Genomic DNA, 19,855 nt, shown 5'->3' with positions numbered 1-19,855 from the left:
ACTTCATGAAGCTCAGGCTCTTGATGTCTCATCACAGAAAGAATTCAGTGAGTGACCAACTGATAGGTAAGAAGTGAATTTATTTAGAGAGAAACGCAGTCCACAGAGTGTGGGCCATCTCAGAAGACGAGAGTGGCATCGAAATGGGGCGGGGTTACTTTTTATGGGCTAGCTATAATTTCACAGGCTAATGCGTGGGAGGATTAGTCCAGCTATTTGGGGGAAGGGGTGGAGATTTCCAGGAATTGGGCCACCATCCACTTTTCCATCTTTGATAGTCAGCCTTGGAGCTGTCATGGTGCCTGTGGGTGTGTCACTTAGCTTGCTGATGTGTTACAGTGAGTATATACCGAGGCCCAAGGTCTGTATATGGACGTCGACTCATCGGCCATCTCGCGGTCATTTAGTTCTAAGTTTATGTCATGGCATTTGGCTATGTCATTATCTTAAAGGCTGTGCCCTGCCCCCTTCCCTCCTGTTTCAATATGAAGATAATTATACAACGTACTCGTAAGGTTGTGGTAGGAGGTTAAATAAGTCATATACATGAGATGCTTGGAGTGGTATTTAGCCCCATAAAAACACTCAGCAAATAGTAGGTGCTTTTGCTCCTAGAGATCTTTCTGGAGCAGGGTGGAGGTGAGTTTCCTGCAATACTCCTCAGTGGGACCCAAAGAAGTGTCATCCCTGAAATCTGTTATTTGGGGTGGAGAGTGGGGAACAAGTGCAGACTTTTCAGTAGGCCTCCTTTGAGATGTCCCCTCTCATTAAGTTCTGGGGAGGATTGAAGGAATCATATCTCCTGGGTTGTCTTAGAGAGGCTGCACACAGAATCAACCTTTCCAAAAATAGTCTTCACTGACCTTTACCCAGGCAAGGCGGAAAAGTGGGCTTGATTTTCCGGGCTCCCTGTTGTGCACATGCAGATGTCCGAAATGTTTGTTCACTCATTTTTTAAATGCCTTTTATAAAATATATGTATTTTACTTATTTATTTGGCTCTGCTGGGTCTGAGTTGCATTCTGTGGTTTCTTTGGTTGCAGCCTGTAGCATCTAGTTCCCTGGTCAGGGACTGAACCTGAGGCCCCCTGTATCGGGAGCACAGTCTTAGCCACTGGACCACCAGTGAAGTCCCTGCTAAGCTAAGTCGCTTCAGTCGTGTCCGACTCTGTGTGATCCCATAGACGGCAGCCCATCAGGCTCCCCTGTCCCTGGGATTCTCCAGGCAAGAGCACTGGAGTGGGTTGCTGTTTCCTTCTCCGTTTGCCTGTTAAAGTTGAAGCAACCCGCAGCAGCATCTCCAAGTGCAGTGAGTTCAGTGGGGAGGCAGCTTGTGATCGGGAACTGCTCTGGGTGTCTGTAAAGCCAGTTAGTGTGTGCTGATCGGGGACACTGGGTGCGTTCTGTGGGGAAAGAGAAGGAGCAGTGGAACGGGGACCTGAAGGTCACGGGCTTCCCTGAGGGAGACGAATAAGCCCCTTTTCTTTCCTTTTCTTCTCTTTTGGCCACTGTGAGTGGCACGTGGGATATTAGTTCCCCTACCAGGGATTGAACCTGCAAACCCTGCAGTGTAAGCACAGCGTCTTAAACCACTGGTCTGCCAGGGAAGTCCCAGTCCCTTTTCTAATGGAACCCCTGAGCCATTCCTTGGAAAATGACTGCCCATTTTTTCACCCAAACATCCACTTATTCACCCAACAGATTTTCAGTGAGTGTCAAACTATGCTAGCCTCTGTGCTGAGCCCCGGGGATAAGTTGTGATGCCAACCTGCAAGGAACCAGTGTCCAGAGAGGAGTTGAAAATAGTGGGGTGGAGGCTGGAGGGCTGTTGGAGGTTCCAGGGAAGCAGATCGTGTGTTGGGGGAAGGCTGGCTGGACACGGGACATCTGAGGAGTTGGAAGGGTGAGTCCGAGTCTCCCAGGGAGATGAGGGGCAAAAGGGCAGCAACCAGACGTTCAGAGCATGGAGTCTTTGGGGAGCGCTGTGTGTAGGATGTGGGGTGCACGTGGCCTGGGCATGGGAGAGGGGCTGGCAGGCTGTGCTCCCCACTGCCCGGGGCCTCTTGCCTGGGCCGCTCAGCCCCTCCAGCCTAGGCTCCACATTTCTTCCCCAACTCATTGCCTTTTCATTCCCACTTCCCACTTGTCCTGGGTCAGAAGCAGGGCAGAGAGTCACCTCTCTGAGCCTCCATTCCCCTTTTCTGTGCACCAGCTGGTTGAATTGGGCAATCTCAGAGGTCTCCAGGGCCTTCTAGGGTTGTTCGTGGTTGTCTGCCCTATTTGGATGTTTCCCCTGGGGGCCTTGGGAACAGTCCAGACACCCTCTGGTCCTGTATCAGCAGAGGGTTGAGGATGAAAGCCATGGGTGGTAGCAGTGATGGAGCATCTGGGGCCTGCAGAGGCGGGGATGGAGCCCCGCTGACCCTGCTGCTGTGTGTGCTTCTCCCTCAGTTTGACCCTGGAAACACAGGCTTCATCAGTACAGGCAAGTTCCGGAGCCTCCTGGACAGCCACAGTGCCAAGCTGGACCCGCACAAGAGGGAGGTACTCCTGGCTCTCGCCGACAGCCATGCCAACGGGCAGATATGCTACCAGGATTTTGTCAACCTGGTAAGCACTCTGGGGAGTGGCCACTGGGAGTGGCCTGTTTGGGGGCATGACTTAGAGGGCCCTTTTGGATAACTAATTACTTGGATTGGTGGGTCTTCAGCATTGAAAAACTCCAGGCTTCAGCAAATAAAAGAAAATCACCATGGACCAGATTTCTGCTTATCTCTGGGTTCTGCTTTCCACAGCATCAGCACTACTCAGAAGAGCCCCTGGCCATTCCAGACCTGACTATGGCAGCAGCAAAGTGGCTGCAGCTGTTCCAGCCCTCACACCCTCAAACCTCACCCCAAAGGAGAGCAGAGGAGCACTTTTTATGGGAGCTCCCACATGAGGCCTGGGATTTCCTTCCTTCCATTGGCCTAGATTGGGTCAGTGGCATGTGCTGATTGACTCAAACTGATCAGTGCCCACCATGGGGGCTCAGAGGAGAGTCACTTCCATGGAAATGAAGGGCTGGAAGTGGGAAGTCGTCGTTGTCAGGAGAAGAGCTGGGGAGTGGATGTTGGGAGGATCAGGCCAGGCCTTTCAGGAGCAATGGGATGTGTGGGTGAAGGCTGAAGCTCTTCAGACCTGCTGGCAGTGGTCCTGGGTGATCGGAGGGGCTGGAGACAGGAGGCCCATGCATCCTGCCCAGTGGTCTGGTGTCTTAGAGTCAGGACTTCCTCCTCACTGGGGTTACTGCTGTGCTGTTTCAGGGCTACAGTGGCAGGATTGGAAAGGGGTTCAGTGGGGTTGAGCAGGAAGCAACCCGCCGTGGGTGGATAGGATGTGAGCAGAAGCTGCATGAACTAGAGGCATGAACACAAGGCTGGGAGATTCCACGCGGTTTCCCTCTTGGTGGAATGGAAGAGTTGCCTCTCTTCTTGTCACCCATTTACTAAATGACTGGTGTGAACAGTCAGTTCTTGAACATCCAGGCTCCTGGAATTCAGAGGCGTTAGTGATGGGGGAGCCAGGACCTGCCATCGTGCCATGTCCGCTTTCTAATGCGCGGGCTTTGGTGGTGTTTTAATTGCCTCTTGACTGAGGACCTGCCTTCATCCAGAGATTAACAGATGGCAGCGAGCAGCTGTGAGGCTTTTAGGGATGAAGTAATCTGCTGTTCAGATTGGACCCAGGGAACAGACCTTTTACAGGATGGGAGGCAGAGCTCAATTAAGCAGGGAAGTTGGGGACATTTGGGATTCACGGGATGGGTCATGGAGATGAGTTGCGTGGCTGGGAACCCAGCAGCGCCAGCAAAGGTCAGACCACAGGTTCGAACTTGTGGCTCCTCCACAGCCCCAGCACAAGCCTATTCGATGCATGCTCTGCTCAGCCCGGGGCAGAGTGAGGGCATGGCAGAGCCAGTGAGTGGCTTCTCTCCAGCTGGGGCTTCAGGAAATCTTCTGTGTGAATTCGCAACAGCAGGTTGCTTGTTGCCATCAAGATTTCTCTGTTCAAGTTCTGAGCTGGAGTGGCCAGCCAGAGCCTGGATTCCTGTGAGCAAGGCTGCCCTGGAGGGCGGGACTAAGAAGGGGCTCACCGGGAGGGAGGTTCTGGGAAGGGCAGAGAGCTCGGGCGCTGGAGTCAGGCAGACCTGGGTCCTGCTTAATGCTCTGCCTTTGCCACTCAGTGGGAAAGATTCTCTGAGCCCGTGTGTCAAATGAAGCCAAAGGATACCTTCTTCAGGGTGGTGGTGGTGTTTAGTCCCTAAGTCACATCCGACTCTTTGCAACCCCGTGGACTGTAGCCCTCCAGGCTTTTCTGTCCGTGGGATTTCCCAGGCAAGAATACTGGAGTGGGTTGCCATTTCTTTCTCTGGTTGATCTTCTTGACTCAGGGGTCAAACCTGTATCTCTGGCATTGGCAGGCACGCTCTTTACCACCGAGCCACCTGAGAAGCCTCTTCAGGATGGTGGCAAGGATTAAATAAGATGAAATGTTTGAAAGTTTTTGTTGCCTCTTAATGTTCTTCCACCAGGTTTACTCCTCGGCATCTTTGTGAACCTTTTCGCACTCCCACCCAGGCAGGATGAACTAACCTTATCCTGAGCCCTCACAGTGCTTTGCGCAAGCCTCTCTTCTAACAGAGACCACATTGCATTACAGCTGAGTGGTCAGGGCTGTCATGTATGGGTGTACAGGTTGTAGACTGTATAAGGATGCCAGGCAGAGAGATGAATGAGGACTGAAATCTGCCCTGGCCTTTGTTCAGCAAGGCCTGGAAAGGGTGCATCCACCTCGAAGAAGAGGCTCCCTTATCTAACTGGCATGAAAGCACCACATGGGCCAGCATGGGCCCCAGAGTCAGGCAGATCTGAATCTGAATCCTGACTCCATGATTTACTAACTATGGGTCCTTGAGAAAACTACTTTCCAAGGAAAATCACTCTCCAAGCTCCCATCTCCACCTTTATATCACGGGATAACACAATGCATCAGATAACAAAGGGGACATCATCTTTGGCTGCTGTTTACACCTCTGTCTCTCCTATAAGCTCCGTGAGGCCAGAGACCATGGCCGCTGCTGTGCCCAGCACAGTTCTAGGCACATCAGGGCAAAGGTCAATGGTGAGTGTGTGTGTGCACTCACTGCTTCTCCCGTACTCATGCTGAGCGCCTCCCGTCCATGAGTCTTGCAGCTGTGTGTTTGTGAGTGCATGTGCACACCTGGAGATGGGGGAGAGGATGGCTACAAACTAATTTGATCACATGGTCTTGTCTTGGGCATGCAGCAAACTCAGAGCCCTAGGCCCTGCCTAAATTTATAGAGCTGCCAAGCTACTGAGAGCCAGGCCCAAGCTTTGCAGGCCTGGAGGGGATGGGAATAGGGAATCGTTGGAAGGGGTTCATCCGGGAAGGCCTGCTAGAGGGGGGAGGCTTCAGCCAGATTTTGCAGGTGTGTGCAGAACCCAGGAGAGGGGACGGGTACTGCTGATGGAGACTCATTCGTCTTGGCCTGGTCTGAACCCAGATCCTCCCCAGCTCCCTGCCCCCAGCAGGGCTTCAAACCCCTATGCCTTTGTCTGTCTGGCTCCCCTCTGCAGCCCTGTCTGAACTCCTGCCTTCAGGTTTAGCCTGATGTCCCCTGCTGGGCCCACAGCCCCAGAAATACATAGATAATCCCTACCCAGTGACCGTGGGGCAGCCCCTGGACAGCACTGTGGACTCTGGTTGGGAGAGCTGTGTCTCTAGAATATTTCCCTGTATGGAGGGTCTAGAGTGTGGTCGGGGAGAGTGTGTGGGAGGTAGCGGAGGCCTCTGGAGGCTGAAAATCAGCAGGTCTGCCTGTGGGAGTCAGGTTGCCAGGGCTCTGTGGGGCAGGGGCCCATCCTGGGGCTCCTCGAGTATTACAGTTCCCTTGGGGTCCTTCAGGACTGATGACCTTCCACAAGCACAGCTTTGGATTCTGGTTCCAGGGGCCGGGGATGCTGACTCCTACTTGTCCTGTAGTTCTCACTCATGCCACCTCCTGCAGGAAGTCCTCCATGACCACCTTGGGACCAGGTTGGGCCTCCCTCCTGTGTGCTCCCACAGTGGGCTTCACTGTGAACCATGATTGCTGGTTACTTAGGTGGCTCAGACAGTAAAGAATCTGCCTGCAATGCAGGAGATCTGGGTTCCATCCCTGGTTGGGAAGATCCCCTGGAGAAGGGAACGGCTACCCACTCCAGTATTCTTGCCTGGAGAATTCCATGGACAGAGGAGCCTCGTGGGCTCTAGTTCACGCAGTCCCAAAAAGTTGGACACAACTGAGCGACTAACACCTTCACACTTTCTTCACTTTCACTTATCAGCCTTCGACACCTCTGTATTCCCGTGTCTGGCAACACCTGATGCTTAATAGTTGCTGAGGAAATTGTGAGGGATGACAGGCTGGTGTGTGGGAGGAGATATCATGGATATGAATCCAGGCTCTGGAGCCTCACTGGGTTTAGACTTGATGGATTCTTAGAACTCTACGCTTTGGGCTCCTCATCTGGTGGGATGGGGATATTCATGGTCTTTATCTAGCAGGTAGACTAGTTGCATCAAATGAGCTGAGCTGTGATGTGCTTAGAACAGCCCCTGACACAGAAGAGCCTGGTGAATATTGCTTGTTAACTTACATTTAACCCCTTGCAAACTATTACAGAAGAAAGAGGAAGGTGGCCACAGGCCTGGGCGGTCTAAGGAACTGGGTGGCTGGGAAATGGGATGGGGCTCCCCTGAGACCCCCGTTCTGACCCCCTCCCCCACCCTGTTCCCATGTAGATGAGCAACAAGCGGTCCAACAGTTTTCGCCAGGCCATCCTGCAGGGGAACCGCAGGCTCTGCAGCAAGGCCCTGCTGGAGGAGAAGGGGCTGAACCTTTCCCAGCGACTCATCCGTCACGTGGCCTACGAGACCCTGCCCCGGGAAATTGACCGGAAGTGGTACTACGACAGTTATACCTGCTGCCCCCCGCCCTGGTTCATGATCACGGTCACACTGCTAGAGGCAAGGACGGGGGTGGCGAAGGGGCTGCTGGAGGGTCAAAAGGATATAATTTTTTTTTCCCTGCACCATGTGACATGTGGGATCTTAGTTCCCCAATCAGGGATCGAACCTGCACCCCCTGCAGCGGAAGCATAGAATCCTAGCAATTAGAACCACTAGGGAAGTTCCAGGAGGGTATCTGAGATCACAAGGGGAAGGGCAGCACCTTCACCACCGAAAGGTGATGGTTGAGGATCAAATGGCAGTTGTCATGGCAGGTCAGGCCCTGGTACAGGGCATGCAGGTGTTGTTATAACCCCTCGGCCACAGAGGTATTACAAAGATCATGACTTGAAGTCATATGCACTGCAGCAAAACCCTTGTATGACCCTCCCTGCCCTGCACAAATCAACAGCAACAAGAAGAGCGTCAGAAGGTCTTTGATTGGGGGCATTTCACCAGGCGAACTCATTAAAGCAACTTCTGTTAGTTCCTCCCAGAGTGAGTGGAGTGAGCCTCGAGGATGGGTCATTTGTTACCCCTGGACTCCATCTTCCACCTGGAAAGTGGGAATAACCAGACTTGCCCTCCTGCTCCCACGCAACTCCTCTGTTTAGAGCCAGAGAATTGCTGGTGGTGCTTTCTGAGCACAAAAGCATTACATCAATACGTATGGGAAGGAGTGTTTATGAACAGGTAAATGTGGGCTTCACATATTTTGCAGGAACATTCTCCCCTTAGGGAATCATCCTTACCTATTGTAATTCTAAAAGTCTCATCTTATGCAACACGATCCAAAGTACCACTTTCTGAATCAGCACTCCTGTATGAGGGACTCTGAATTCTTCCGGCTCTTCAGCCCCAGAACTTGCAGGCCCCCCCACCCAGCGCCAGCTCTCAAACTGACGCTTGGCTTCCTTTTGGCATTTTATAATTTCCACCGTTTCTCTTCCAGAGCTAGGGGCCTAATTACTGCCCCTGCGAACGTTCTTGTAAAATTCCTGCCGAATCAAACTGCAGGATCATTAAGCCTCATGGCGTCCTGCTTCTTCCTCTCTTAAATCAGAATATCTGGACTGCAGACCAGAGCTCCTCGGTTTGTTGTTCTGGCTTCCTCCAAGTACATGTTGAAGTTGCGATTTTTCCAAGATATTCTTGGACTTGTTCTCCAAGCGCTTACTGTGTTGGTCTATTTATTAACTTCTATTTGAGGACCAATAATAACGAGTTGGCTTGCAAGCTGTGTTTGCTGCCAGGCCACCCGCACGCATGGTGTTAGGTGAACAGATTCGCCTCCCAGGGAGTCCAGCTGCTGGGAGCCCTGAGCCATTCCCAGGCTCAGCCCAGAAGGGCTTAACCCTAAGCTAATTACATCTGCCTTCCCTCAGCTGATGCTGCTCACAGGGCTGGCTCTTCGTGTACTTTATCTTTAAAAAAAAAGTATTAATTTTGGCCACGTCTGGTCTTCAGGCTTCCCAGGTGGCACTAGTGGTAAAGAGCCTGCCTGCCTATGCAGGCAACATGAGACGTGGGTTCGATCCCTAAACAGAAAGCTCCCCTGGAGTAGGAAATGGCAACCCACAGTAGTACTCTAGCTTGGAGAATCCCATTCTAGCTTGGGGAATCCCATTCTAGCTTGGGGAATCCATGCTGAATCCCATGGACAGAGGAGCCCGGCAGGCTACAGTCCATGGGGTCGCAAAGAGTTGGGCACGACTGAGTACAGGGAGAGATCGATCGGGTCTCAGTTGCAGTGCGCAGGCTTAGATGCCCACAGCGTGTGGGATCTTAGTTCCCCAACCAGGGGTAGAACCAGGTCCCCTCCACTGCATGGTGGATTCTTCACCACTGGACCACCAGGGAAGCCCCTGGTGGGAAGCCCCCCTTTAAAAGAAACATTTTACAGTTTATCATTTTTAAGCCTCACAATCACCATGGAAATGTAGACATGAGTATTCCCGTTTCCAAATGGGAAAACCACACGTGTGCTCAGTCTGACTCTTTGCAACCCCATGGACTGTAGCCTGCCAGCCTCCTCTATCCATGGAATTTTCCAGGCAAGAATACTGGAGTAGGTTGCCATTTCCTACTTCAGGGGTCTTCCAAACCCAGGGGTCAAACCCACATCTCCTGCATTACAGGGGGATCCTTTACTGCTGTGCCACCTGGGACGCCCCAGAGAAATGGACGACCAGTGAATTAAAGTAATTTGCCCAAGGTCACCCAGAGGAGCCGGATCTTTTGTCCAGATTGGTTTCCGACCCTCCGAAACCTCAGCTGTGTAAACTCGAACCGCCAATCTAAAAGAAACTGGAAAATGATGAAATAACTGTTTCAGAGTCCTTATACCAAAGCCCAAGCCTTTTGTTTTCTATCCAGTTCCAGTAACCTAACTTTCTGATTCCATAACAGTGAACATAATGGGAAGCTACTGGAAGAGGGCCTTCTCCCTGCCACCAAGAGGAAGTAAGAACCTGGTTGTGGTAACTGGTTAACAACTTGCTGACACCCCAGGCATGGCAAGAGAGGACAAAAGAAAATGTACAGGCAAACCTGAGTCACAAAAAAACACAAGAATTTGGGATCATTTAGTACAGGAGCGAAACCCCCATCAGTTGCTGGAGAAGACATTGCTCCTACAGCCCAGATCAACACCTGAGGCATCCTTAAAATTAAGAACCTAGGGACATGAGTTATGCATTGTAGAAAGAGTTCCAGGGAGAAATAGTTAAAATAAACACTCTTTTTGGGCTTAAACAAGTATGCTTCAGTCATCTTCACAAATTAACTTACGTGAGGTGTTGATGAGAATTCAGAGAAATTGAAACCCTTGTGTACTGTTGGTGGGAATGTAAAGTGGTATAGCCATTGTGGGAAACAGTATGGGAGTTCCTCAGAAAATGAAATCAGAATTATCATACGATCGTGCAACTCCGCTTCTGAGTGTATACCCAAGAGAACTGGAAGCAGGGACTCAGATATCTATATACCCGTGTTCATAGCAGCATTGTTCACAGTAGCTAAAAGGTGAGCGCAACCCAAGCATCCATCGACAGTTGAATGGATAAACAAAATTTGATAGCTACATGCAATGAAATATTGGGAAGGAGATTTTGACATATGTTACAACATGGATGTACCCTGATGACATTATGCCGAGTGAAATAAACCAGGCACAAAAGACAAATGCTGTGTGATTCCACTTCCATACAGTCCCTGGAGTAGTCGTGTTCATAGAGACAGAAAGCGGAATGGTGGTTGCCAGGGGCTGCAGGGCAGGGAATGGAAATTAATGTTTCATGGATATAGCGTTTATTTCATCACTTTTACAAGATGAAAAGAATCCTGTGAATGGATAGTGGTCATGGTTGCCCATTATGAATGTATTTAACGCCCCTGAACTCTACACTTAAAATGGTTAAGATGGTAAATTTTATGTTACATGGCTTTTGCCAGTTTTTTTTTTTTTAATCAACTTATATGGCATTGCCTCAGCCCCCAAGTGGGTATGTGAGTTATTACTGGAATTAAAGTTTAAAATCCTCCGAACCCTTTCTGCTTAGCACCGAGGAAGTGTGGGCAGAGACCTTGAGACCATTTTGTGAACACTGAACACAAAATGAACAGAAATGGAGTGAGGTGGTGGAGAGCTAGCCTGGGTGCTGGTCATAGGGGTGTGAGAAGGACAGATGGCAACTTCCCTAGGGATTCCACATGATAATAAGCTCAGGAGGGTTTCCGGGCAGTTTCCTGCCTAGTAACAGCCTCTCTGTACTCTCTGCTCTCCTCCAGGTTGCCTTTTTCCTTTATAATGGGGTGTCGCTGGGCCAATTTGTACTGCAGGTAACCCACCCACGATACCTGAAGAACTCCCTGGTTTACCATCCACAGCTCCGAGCACAGGCTTGGCGTTACCTGACATACATATTCATGCATGCGGGGTGAGTATGGCGTTCTTTCACTCTATCAGGAATTCTTGCAGAAAAATAACTGGTCCAGAGAGCCTGGATTGAAATTTATTTTTTTAGTTTATTTTTGTCTACCTGGACACAGGATTTGAGATGGCTTCTTAAAACTTATCTAATACCAAACTGTATGTGTAAATTATTAGGAGTGCATGGGCGATGAAAATGTGTTAGAGTTGGTGGTGGTGATGTTTGTGCATATCTGTGAACATGCCATTAAAACTATACGGTTTAGGGGGCTTCCCTAGAGGCGCAGTGGGTATGAATCCACCTGCCAGTGCAGGGAGTTTGGTCTCTGGTGGGGAAGATTCCACATGCCTTAGGAGCAGCTAAGCCCGAGCACCACAACTGCTGAAGCCCAAGTGCCTGGAGCCTGTGCTTTGCCATAAGAGAAGCTACTGCAATGAGAAGCCTGCGCACCTCAACGAAGAGTAGCTCCCACTTGCTGAAAACAGAGAAAGCCTGTGCAAAGCAATGAGGACCAGTGCAGCCAAAAATAAATAAAATTATATATATATATATATATATAAATTGTACAGTTAAAAAAAGAGTATATGGGAAAGGGAAAGCAAAGTGAGATCAGCACACACATACATAGCATGTGATTCTATATATTTGTTGTAAGTAGGTTACAGATTTATTCTGAGCTTCCTGGTGGCCAAAGCAAAGAGGGACATGTGGTCAACCACCAGGTTCATTGTCCATAAACTATGTGTGAGTGCCCCTATAAGTGATTTGTTGAAAGGCGGTCTACGTATATGGTGACATGAGGCTTCTTGAGGAACTCTGGAAATATTACAGTTTCCATTTACAGAGCCATGTGACCTCTTTGGGGACCTGGAGTGCCACCAGTTCTCATGGGTGCATCTTACCCCATGATAAGGACCTGCTAGCTGGCCAGGTGACCACCCAGGTCCAGGTCTCTTGAATGCACGATCTTGGCTGGAGACAGTCTTTACATAGTGGAAGCGTGGGGTTGGACAGTCAGAGTCCCCGGACCCCAGACCTCTGCAGTGTCTTCTGCAGACTCTAGAGAAGTGGAGGGAAAGCGTTGAAAAGCCCTGAGGGTGCCTGTCCCTCAGGCAGTGGGGATGCCAATGGGAAGAAGATCACCCGGGCCCTCATGGTTCTTTCCTTGGGAGAATGACCCACAGTGGCCACGAGGAAGCTCCTCTGTGAACCTCTGCTCCTGCTGAGCTTCTAAAGGGGCCACAGCGCCTCCCCCAGCTGGCTGCACCTGCTGGGGAGGCTGCTTTGGGGTGAAGAGACTTCTCTGATGGTCACTGATGAATGTCCCTATTCTGAGCCTGAGGGGATGGCAGCCTGGCCTGCTATGTCCCGGCTTCGACTTCAGGGCTGAGGAGGAGAGTTGGGGAGGCCCTTCCTGCTTAGGTAGCCTCATGAGCCGAGATGTGGACACAACAGAAACTGGCGGAATAACTTTGACTTACTAAGTTATTTTTTTTAAGTGTTTTTTTATTGCTGCCCTGGGTCTTCATTGCTGCATGAGGACTTCTCATTACAGTGGCTTCTCTTGTGATGGAGTGTGGACTTTAGGAGCACAGGCTTCAGTAGTTATGACACATGGGCTTAGCTGCCTGACAGCATGTGGGGATCTTCCCAGACCAGGGATCAAACCCATGTCCCCTGCATTGACAGGTGGATTCTTGGCTACTAGGCCACCAGGGAGCTCCCAGCCATAGAATCTTGTTCACTGCTGGATCCCCAGCCTCTTGACATGCTGAGTGAATGACTGTGGTCTCTCTGTACAGGATAGAACACCTGGGGCTCAACGTGGTGCTCCAGCTCCTGGTGGGGGTGCCTCTGGAGATGGTGCATGGAGCAACCCGCATTGGGCTTGTCTATGTGGCCGGTGTTGTGGCAGGTAGGCAGGTGGGCCCAGAGTCCATAGGGGTGAACCTCCCCAGGGCGGCTGATGAGACCCTGTGCCGTCAGGCAGGCCCCAGGCTTCCAGCGGACGCTCATCACCCAGGCTCCCGACTGCGAGGGTTCTCCTCTGGGTACCTCTCGCCACCTCCCTAGGGAGACCAGACGGGGATGCCACCCAGAGAGGGAGGCGTGTGGTGGCAAAGCGGGTGGAGGGTATGTGATTTGGAGCCGGCAGGCTGACCGAGGTTTCAGTCTTTCACTACTGTGTTGTAGCTGTGTGAACTTGGGGAAATTCCTTACCTTCTCTTGGCACCCGTTAAGCTTTAAGAGGGAACTAATGAGATCTGGGGCAGAGAGTCGGACACGACTTTGCGGCTGAACCACAAAAAATGAGATATGCATGCTGGATGTGAGGAGGGTGGGGCGAGGTGAAGAATGAAATAAAGCAAGGGTAGTGAGATCCCAGGGGTTGGGGGGGGCCCACCTGTACCCAAAGGGCAGTCTTGCCTCTGCTTGGGCTGGCCCTTGATTGACCCACTGCGAGTAGGAGAGAGTCTGGCCCAAGAGGTTGTGAGCACTTGTGCCAGCTGGAGGAGTCTGGGCCCTGGCTGACTCAGCCCATGTGGCCGGTGATGCGTGTAATCACTGTGGCCTTGAGGACAGTGTCCCAGCTCCTGGTCCCCCGCCCCGGTAGAGGGGCGATGGACCGGGGTGAGGTGAGGAGAGTGGAGATTTCTGCAGAAGTCTGCACCAACTGGGCTTCTGAATAGAGGGATCTCCCTGGTTATGTCTCCAACTTTATTGCTGGCTTTTTTCTTTACAAGGTTTGCTGCTTCAGCTCTTCACCTTGACAGCAGTGCCCAAGGGAGCTTTGCGTGTGTGTTTAAGTAAGATCTTAATCCTTTCTGAGTGGCATTAAAGCTGTCATCAGGAGAGCAGGGCAGCGTGGGCCTTGTAAACAGAGGGCAGGCAGGGACCCCGGGAGTGAGTGGGAGGGCTTCCGGAATCAAAGACGGAAGGCTCTATGATTCCTGAAGCCTCCCACCCCACCCACCCATCCATCTATCCCAGAAGAAGCTGGTTTGCTAGTTTGTAAACCCTCAGCCTGGGAGGTTGGCCCAGCACTGTTCTCCTTCACTCCTGGGCTGAGGTTGAAAACTTGGCCACCTTGGACAGCGCCCACACCAGCCTCTCCCAGAATCCAGCCCCTTCTGCATCCTTGAACAAAGGTCTGATGAGCATCTCTGTGTGCCAGACTTCCTCAGCCACCCACACACCCCTGAGTGTCGACATCTGGGGATTCAGAGCCACGTTTTCCATACCTACCTACTCAGAGACCCAGATGGTTAATGGCGAGGAACAGGGAAGTGCTCGTAACACTTGCAGTTAGTAGTCAATTAAGTGGGTGTGCCGGAGTAACCTAGAAGACAACACAGATTCAAGATGACTCAGGTCTCGTCCAAAGCAGATGACGCCCAGCGGGGAAGCAGTGCAGGTATTACTTCCAAGGGACACCAGTGCAGAAGGGGATGGTGTACAGGCAGAAGGGGGCTTGCCAGCTGAACCTGAGGGTGTGGGGCTGTACTGCAAAGCAGATGACGTGCGCTGTCCTATTTGAGTCATTGATTCAGAGCAGAGGGCATTCTGGTCACCACATGTCACACCATTGATCTCCGGGATTGAGCTGATTGATCCGCCTGCACCCTTTCCTCCTCCCCTGCCTTGTGTGTGCATCCCTCTTCAGAGAGGGGGTGCTGGTTCAGACAGGCGGGGTCTGACCAGATAGCCAAGTGCCTGTCCTGTGCAGGCTGTATTTAATCCCCGCAACAAACCCCTGAGGCAGGTACTATTACCCTTCACCTGTTACAGATACAGAAGCCCAGGCTTGGAGAAGGAAAGTGACTTGCCTAAGAAGATACAGTCATAAGTGGTGGAGCTGGGCTCCGATCAGGCTGTCTGACCCCAAAGGCTATGCTCGAACATGACCTTAACGTTACGAGAACCAGAGGCAAGACTTATCCTTCATGCATGGAATTTATTGGAAACCAAGGGAGGTCATTGTTTTCATTTTAAAGATTTTTTGATGTGGACCATTTTTAAAGTCTTCATTGAATTTGTTACAGTATTGCTTCTGTTTTGGGTTTTGGTTTTTTGACCGTGAGGCATATGGGATCTTAGCTCCCAGACCAGGGATCAAACCCACACCCCCTGCATTGGAAGCCGAAGTCCACCACTGGACCACCAGGGAAGTCCTCCAAGGCGGGGTGGTCTTCATAGACATTAAGCCCTGCTCTTTAATTCCTGCCCAATGAAAATATTCCAAATCCAAGGCCATCGCATTTTATAACAATTATAACTAATCTCTGCTCAGCATGTCTGATGGTCCAGGCATGTGATAAAGGGTTCACGTGTGTTATCTCCTCATCACATTCCTCTGAAGTGGCTACTGACACCCCCATTTTATAGGCAGTTCCAAGAAGTGGAATCACCCTATTTGCTCAGCCAAGAAATCCTAGAACTGGAGTAGAAACGTCCCCAAACCTGTGCCTCTAGCCAATGCTTGAAGCCAAGATGTATCTCACTTCCGCTAATGATTATAGGGCTGAATTTAAATAGTTTAACATCCAGTCTTGGGACTTCCTTGGCAATTCAGCGGTTAGGACTCAGCTTCCACTGCAGGGGACATGGGTTGAATCCCTGCTCAGAGAACTTAGATCCTGCAAGCCATGTGGTTCGGCCAAAAAAATCAAAATAGCCCGATCTTTTCTCTGTTTTGCCCAACTTTGATCATAAATTCTGTAGATCAGAAGCCATGGCTGCACCCCCAGAGCCTAGCACAGGGTTTGGCACATGGCAAGCACTAAATGAAAGAGTATATGCATAAATAAAGTTATACTGCTTAAAGGTAGGTGTTCTGGCAATTTTTATTTGGATTTGCTTTTCTTTAGCACCCAAGGGTGGAGAAGGCAATGGCAACCCACTCCAGTACTCTCGCCTGGAAAATCCCATGGGCGGAGGAGCGTGGTAGGCTACAGTCCATGGGGTCGCTAAGAGTCGGACATGACTGAACGACTTCACTTTTACTTTTCACTTTCATGCATTGGAGAAGGAAATGGCAAGCCACTCCAGTGTTCTTGCCTGGAGAATCCCAGGGACAGGGGAGCCTGGTGGGCTGCCGTCTGTGGGGTTGCACCGAGTCGGACATGACTGAAGCGACTTAGCTGCAGCAGCAGCAACTAAGGGAGGTGCTGGAGGACACCTGCTTTAAATTTTCCAGGCTAAAATTATCACAGCTGTACGTTATGGCAAAGTCACTAGTTCATCACCGTGCTGGCATGGACCCAGGGTTTCAGGGGGTGGAAATTCATAGCCCTGACTAGCACTGGTCCTTTGGTTTGCTGCTGGGCAGAGGTGTGGCTTGCTTCTCTGTCTTCTGCCTCCCTGACCTCCGTGGGTTCACACTGGACATTTATTGAACTGTCATCCCTTAGGTTTGTCAGGAATCCTCCTTGGCCCTGGCTTCCTACCCCGGAATGGCTTTACTCTGCTGATATGCATACCAGCCCACATTTCTACTTGACTTCTCCCAGTCCCTCTGAAAATGAAAGTGTTAGTCACGCAGTCCATTGTGACTCTTTGTGACCCTATGGACTATAGCCCACCAGACTCCTCTGTCCATTGAATTCTCTCCCACCAGACTTCTCTGACCATGGGATTCTCTCCAGGCAGGAATACTGGAGTGGGTAGCTATTCCCTTCTCCAAGGGATCTTCCTGACCGAGGGATCGAACCCAGGCCTTCTGCATTGTAGGCAGATTCTTTACCACCTGAGCCACCAGGGAAGCCCATAGTCCAGGACTAATTTGCAGTCATTTAAGGAAAGTCTTTCTGCCACAAATGGAGGGCAAGTGGGTCCAGACCATTACCTTCCAGATTCTTTTATCAGTATTCAAACCCCAGACCCTGGATCTTAGGCCAAGCCTTGGATTATTCCATTTCTGATCTGGAAGGAACGCTGGAGGTCCCCTCCAGTGAATGGCAAACTTTACTCCCCATGTCTCACCCCCATTCAGCCTGAGCAGCTGTCTGCCCTCTGCTCTGTGGGATAGGGGTGTGGGTCAAGTTTCTTTGAAAAGAGAGTCTTACTGCTTAAACATTGGGCAGACTTAGAACTAACCTCCTCGTTTCACAGATATGAAAACTGAAGCCCAGAGAATTCAGGGGCTGTGTCCAGGGTCACACAAGTAGCCAGTCCCGTCCCCAGTCGACCATCCTGCCACCATCCAGACTGACCTTTGGCCCTGCCTGGGGTCAGGACTCCTGTCCCTGGATAGGGTGAGGGAAAGGTCAGGGCATGGAGGCTGGACCTTGCCGCCTCCCTGCTCTGGTGGATCCCACTGGGGAAGCTGAAGGAGCAGAAGCTGGGCCATCTGCAGGGACTCACACGGAGGAAAGAGGCCAGCCTGGGAACTTCCTCTGTCCAGTGGTAATTAACGAGGAGCGCCTTGGAGCGCCTTGGGCCGACAGCCCTGCCCAGCCCTGCAATGCAGCCTCCTCCACCAGCCCCAGCCGGGAGCGTGGGAATCCTTTGTCATGCAGATCTCTGCCTGCCTGCAGGCCACCCTGAGATTTTTTTTCCCCCCTCCTGTTATATAGGGTTGACCCCATGGCTCAGCAGTTAAAAAAAAAAAAAAAGTTATCTGACAATAGATCAATACCTAATTAAAGCCGAAGGGGAAGCATGAAAGGGGAGAGGAAAGATTGATAGTTGCCCTGGGAGGGGAGAAGGACTCTGGTGTTCTTAGTTCATGACAGTTTGTGTTTTCCATGAGAGATGACATCCCCCTGGAGACGAAGAACCTGTTGTGGGGAATCTCTTCCTGGTAGGACCGCACTGAGCTCAGAGCCTTGAGAGCCATCTGGGGTGGGGGCGGCAAGCGATGGGGGGAGAAGGCAGATGACATTGCTGCTACCTCTCCAGGCCCAGGGTGCCCAGGCGGGCCCCAGCCTCTTCCTTAGGAGCTGACCCTCCACCCCCATAGGGCCTGCAGAACTTGGCCTTCTGTCTCGCCCTCCTCTCTCCACCCAGGCAGCGACTAATTGGCTCAGGAGCCTGCGGGCATTTTCCAGTGGTGATTTCTGCACACTCACCCCGCCAGCCACCTCTCATCCTCTGAGCCCTGGGTTCTAACTCCCAGTTATTTTTAGTCTCCTGTGTCCTTCCCTGGAAGCCAAGGCATTGATCACACTTAAATGAGACCAGAACAATGCATTCCTCATCTCCTCTCGGCCCAGCTTCCCTCCCAGGACCAAAGTTTCTCATCCTCCAGACCAAGAGTCTGTACCATTCCTTTCCCCCAGGGGGTATGACATCATCTTTCTTGCTTCCCCGGAGCTTCTCAAGGACATTTTTCCTCCAGAGATGCCCAGCTCTAGAGATCCTGTTGGTCTCTTTCACTCGGCTGGAGGTGATGCACGGCAGGTTTCTGGGTGCTATTGAGAAAGAGTGAGGGTAGAGGGTGGAGGTTGACAGTTCAGGGAGTGGCTGCTGGAGAGGCCAAGAGGCAGACCGGGACTCATGTCCTGGCTCCAGCCATTCCCACCAGGTGACTGAGGCCTCAGCCTCCTCGTCTCTGCAACGAGGCTGTTAGCGCCTGCCTCAGCGAGTGGGCTAGAGGGTCACACAAAATGTTTGGCAGGTGTCTGACACATAGCGCCCCATAAGGGTGGCAGTTTCTGCAAAACTACTGCTACCATTTTCTTGTCATTGCTCAGAACCCTGAGATAGCACCCGGTGAGGCCAGATCGCCAGGCAGATAATCTGGGTTGGAGCTCTACTGTGGACAAGTCATTTCCCTCCTTGAGACTTTGCTTCCCAGTTGTAAAAGGAGAAGTTTGAACCAAATGGTCCTTTAGGTCGTAGATGAATCTTTCAGGAAGCTCCAGGGTGATGGAGCTTTTGCTCTGGAGTCTCAGCCCTTAGGCTGCAGCAGCCCAGCGCCTGGGACTGGGGGTGGGGAGTGACTCCAGCATCCTTGAATTCTCCATCTCTCTCTCTCTGCACCAGGGTCCTTGGCAGTGTCTGTGGCTGACATGACTGCACCAGTGGTGGGCTCCTCTGGAGGGGTGTATGCGCTCGTCTCTGCCCATCTGGCCAACATTGTCATGGTGAGCACCCCTGTCCCTGAAGTCCTTTCTTGGCCCACCCAACCCCTTCCCTGCCATCACTGGGCCTGGATGTTAATCTACCAGAGTTGGGTTTTAGATTCTCTTCTGTGCTCCAGCCTGGGCTCGGAAAGCCGCAGGCCAGTAGCCAAATTCAAGGACACTTCCTCACCCTCTGCCAGGCCACTTCCAATGGGTCCCTTCTGTATATGATTCCAATTTTCTCCAGCCTGGCTTTGCCTGTCTCCCTATTCCAAGTCTTTGCTACCTGGTGGCTTTAAAAAGTGAAAATTCTTGACCACTAGCACCCATCAAAATTGTAATTCGTTGTTTCTCATACTTTGGTAAAAGTAAAGGGCCTTAGGGGCTTCCCTGGTGGCTCAGTGGGTAAAGAGTCTGCCTGCCAGTGCAGGAGACACGGGTTTGATCCCTGATCTGGGAAGATCCCAGATGTCACGGAGCAACTGAGTCCATGTGCCGCAACTACTGAGCCTGTCTCCAGGGCCTGGGAACCCCAGCTACTGTGCCCGCATGCCCTAGGGCCCCTGCTCTGCAACAAGAGGAGCTGCCGCAACGAGAAGCCGTCACACCGCAACTACAGAGTAGCCTCTGCTCACCACAACCGGAGATAAGCCCTTGAAGCAGTGAAGACCCAGCACAGCCAAAAATCAGTAAAACTATAAAAAAAGAAGTAAAGGGACCTTAGAGATGATCTCACCAAAATTCTCAAATAGGAAAGGAGGCCCTGACAGGTTAAATGACTTGTCCAAAGTCACAATCAAATTG

General features: G+C 51.4%; 1 protein-coding gene across 1 annotated transcript in view; it reads left to right on the top strand.

The window, feature by feature from the left end:
• Nucleotides 1–19,855, top strand: part of RHBDL3 (rhomboid like 3) — a 50,957-nt gene that overhangs the window by 17,582 nt on the left and 13,520 nt on the right. The window contains exons 3-7 of the mRNA XM_052658328.1: nt 2,452–2,610; nt 6,847–7,071; nt 10,843–10,991; nt 12,788–12,900; nt 18,972–19,072. Coding sequence (XP_052514288.1) covers nt 2,452–2,610; nt 6,847–7,071; nt 10,843–10,991; nt 12,788–12,900; nt 18,972–19,072 — 747 coding nt within the window. The remainder of the gene's footprint in view (nt 1–2,451; nt 2,611–6,846; nt 7,072–10,842; nt 10,992–12,787; nt 12,901–18,971; nt 19,073–19,855) is intronic.

Source organism: Budorcas taxicolor, chromosome 19 (assembly GCF_023091745.1).
Source record: "Budorcas taxicolor isolate Tak-1 chromosome 19, Takin1.1, whole genome shotgun sequence".
Lineage (NCBI taxonomy): Eukaryota > Metazoa > Chordata > Mammalia > Artiodactyla > Bovidae > Budorcas > Budorcas taxicolor.
This window is presented reverse-complemented; position numbering and strand designations above follow the sequence as displayed.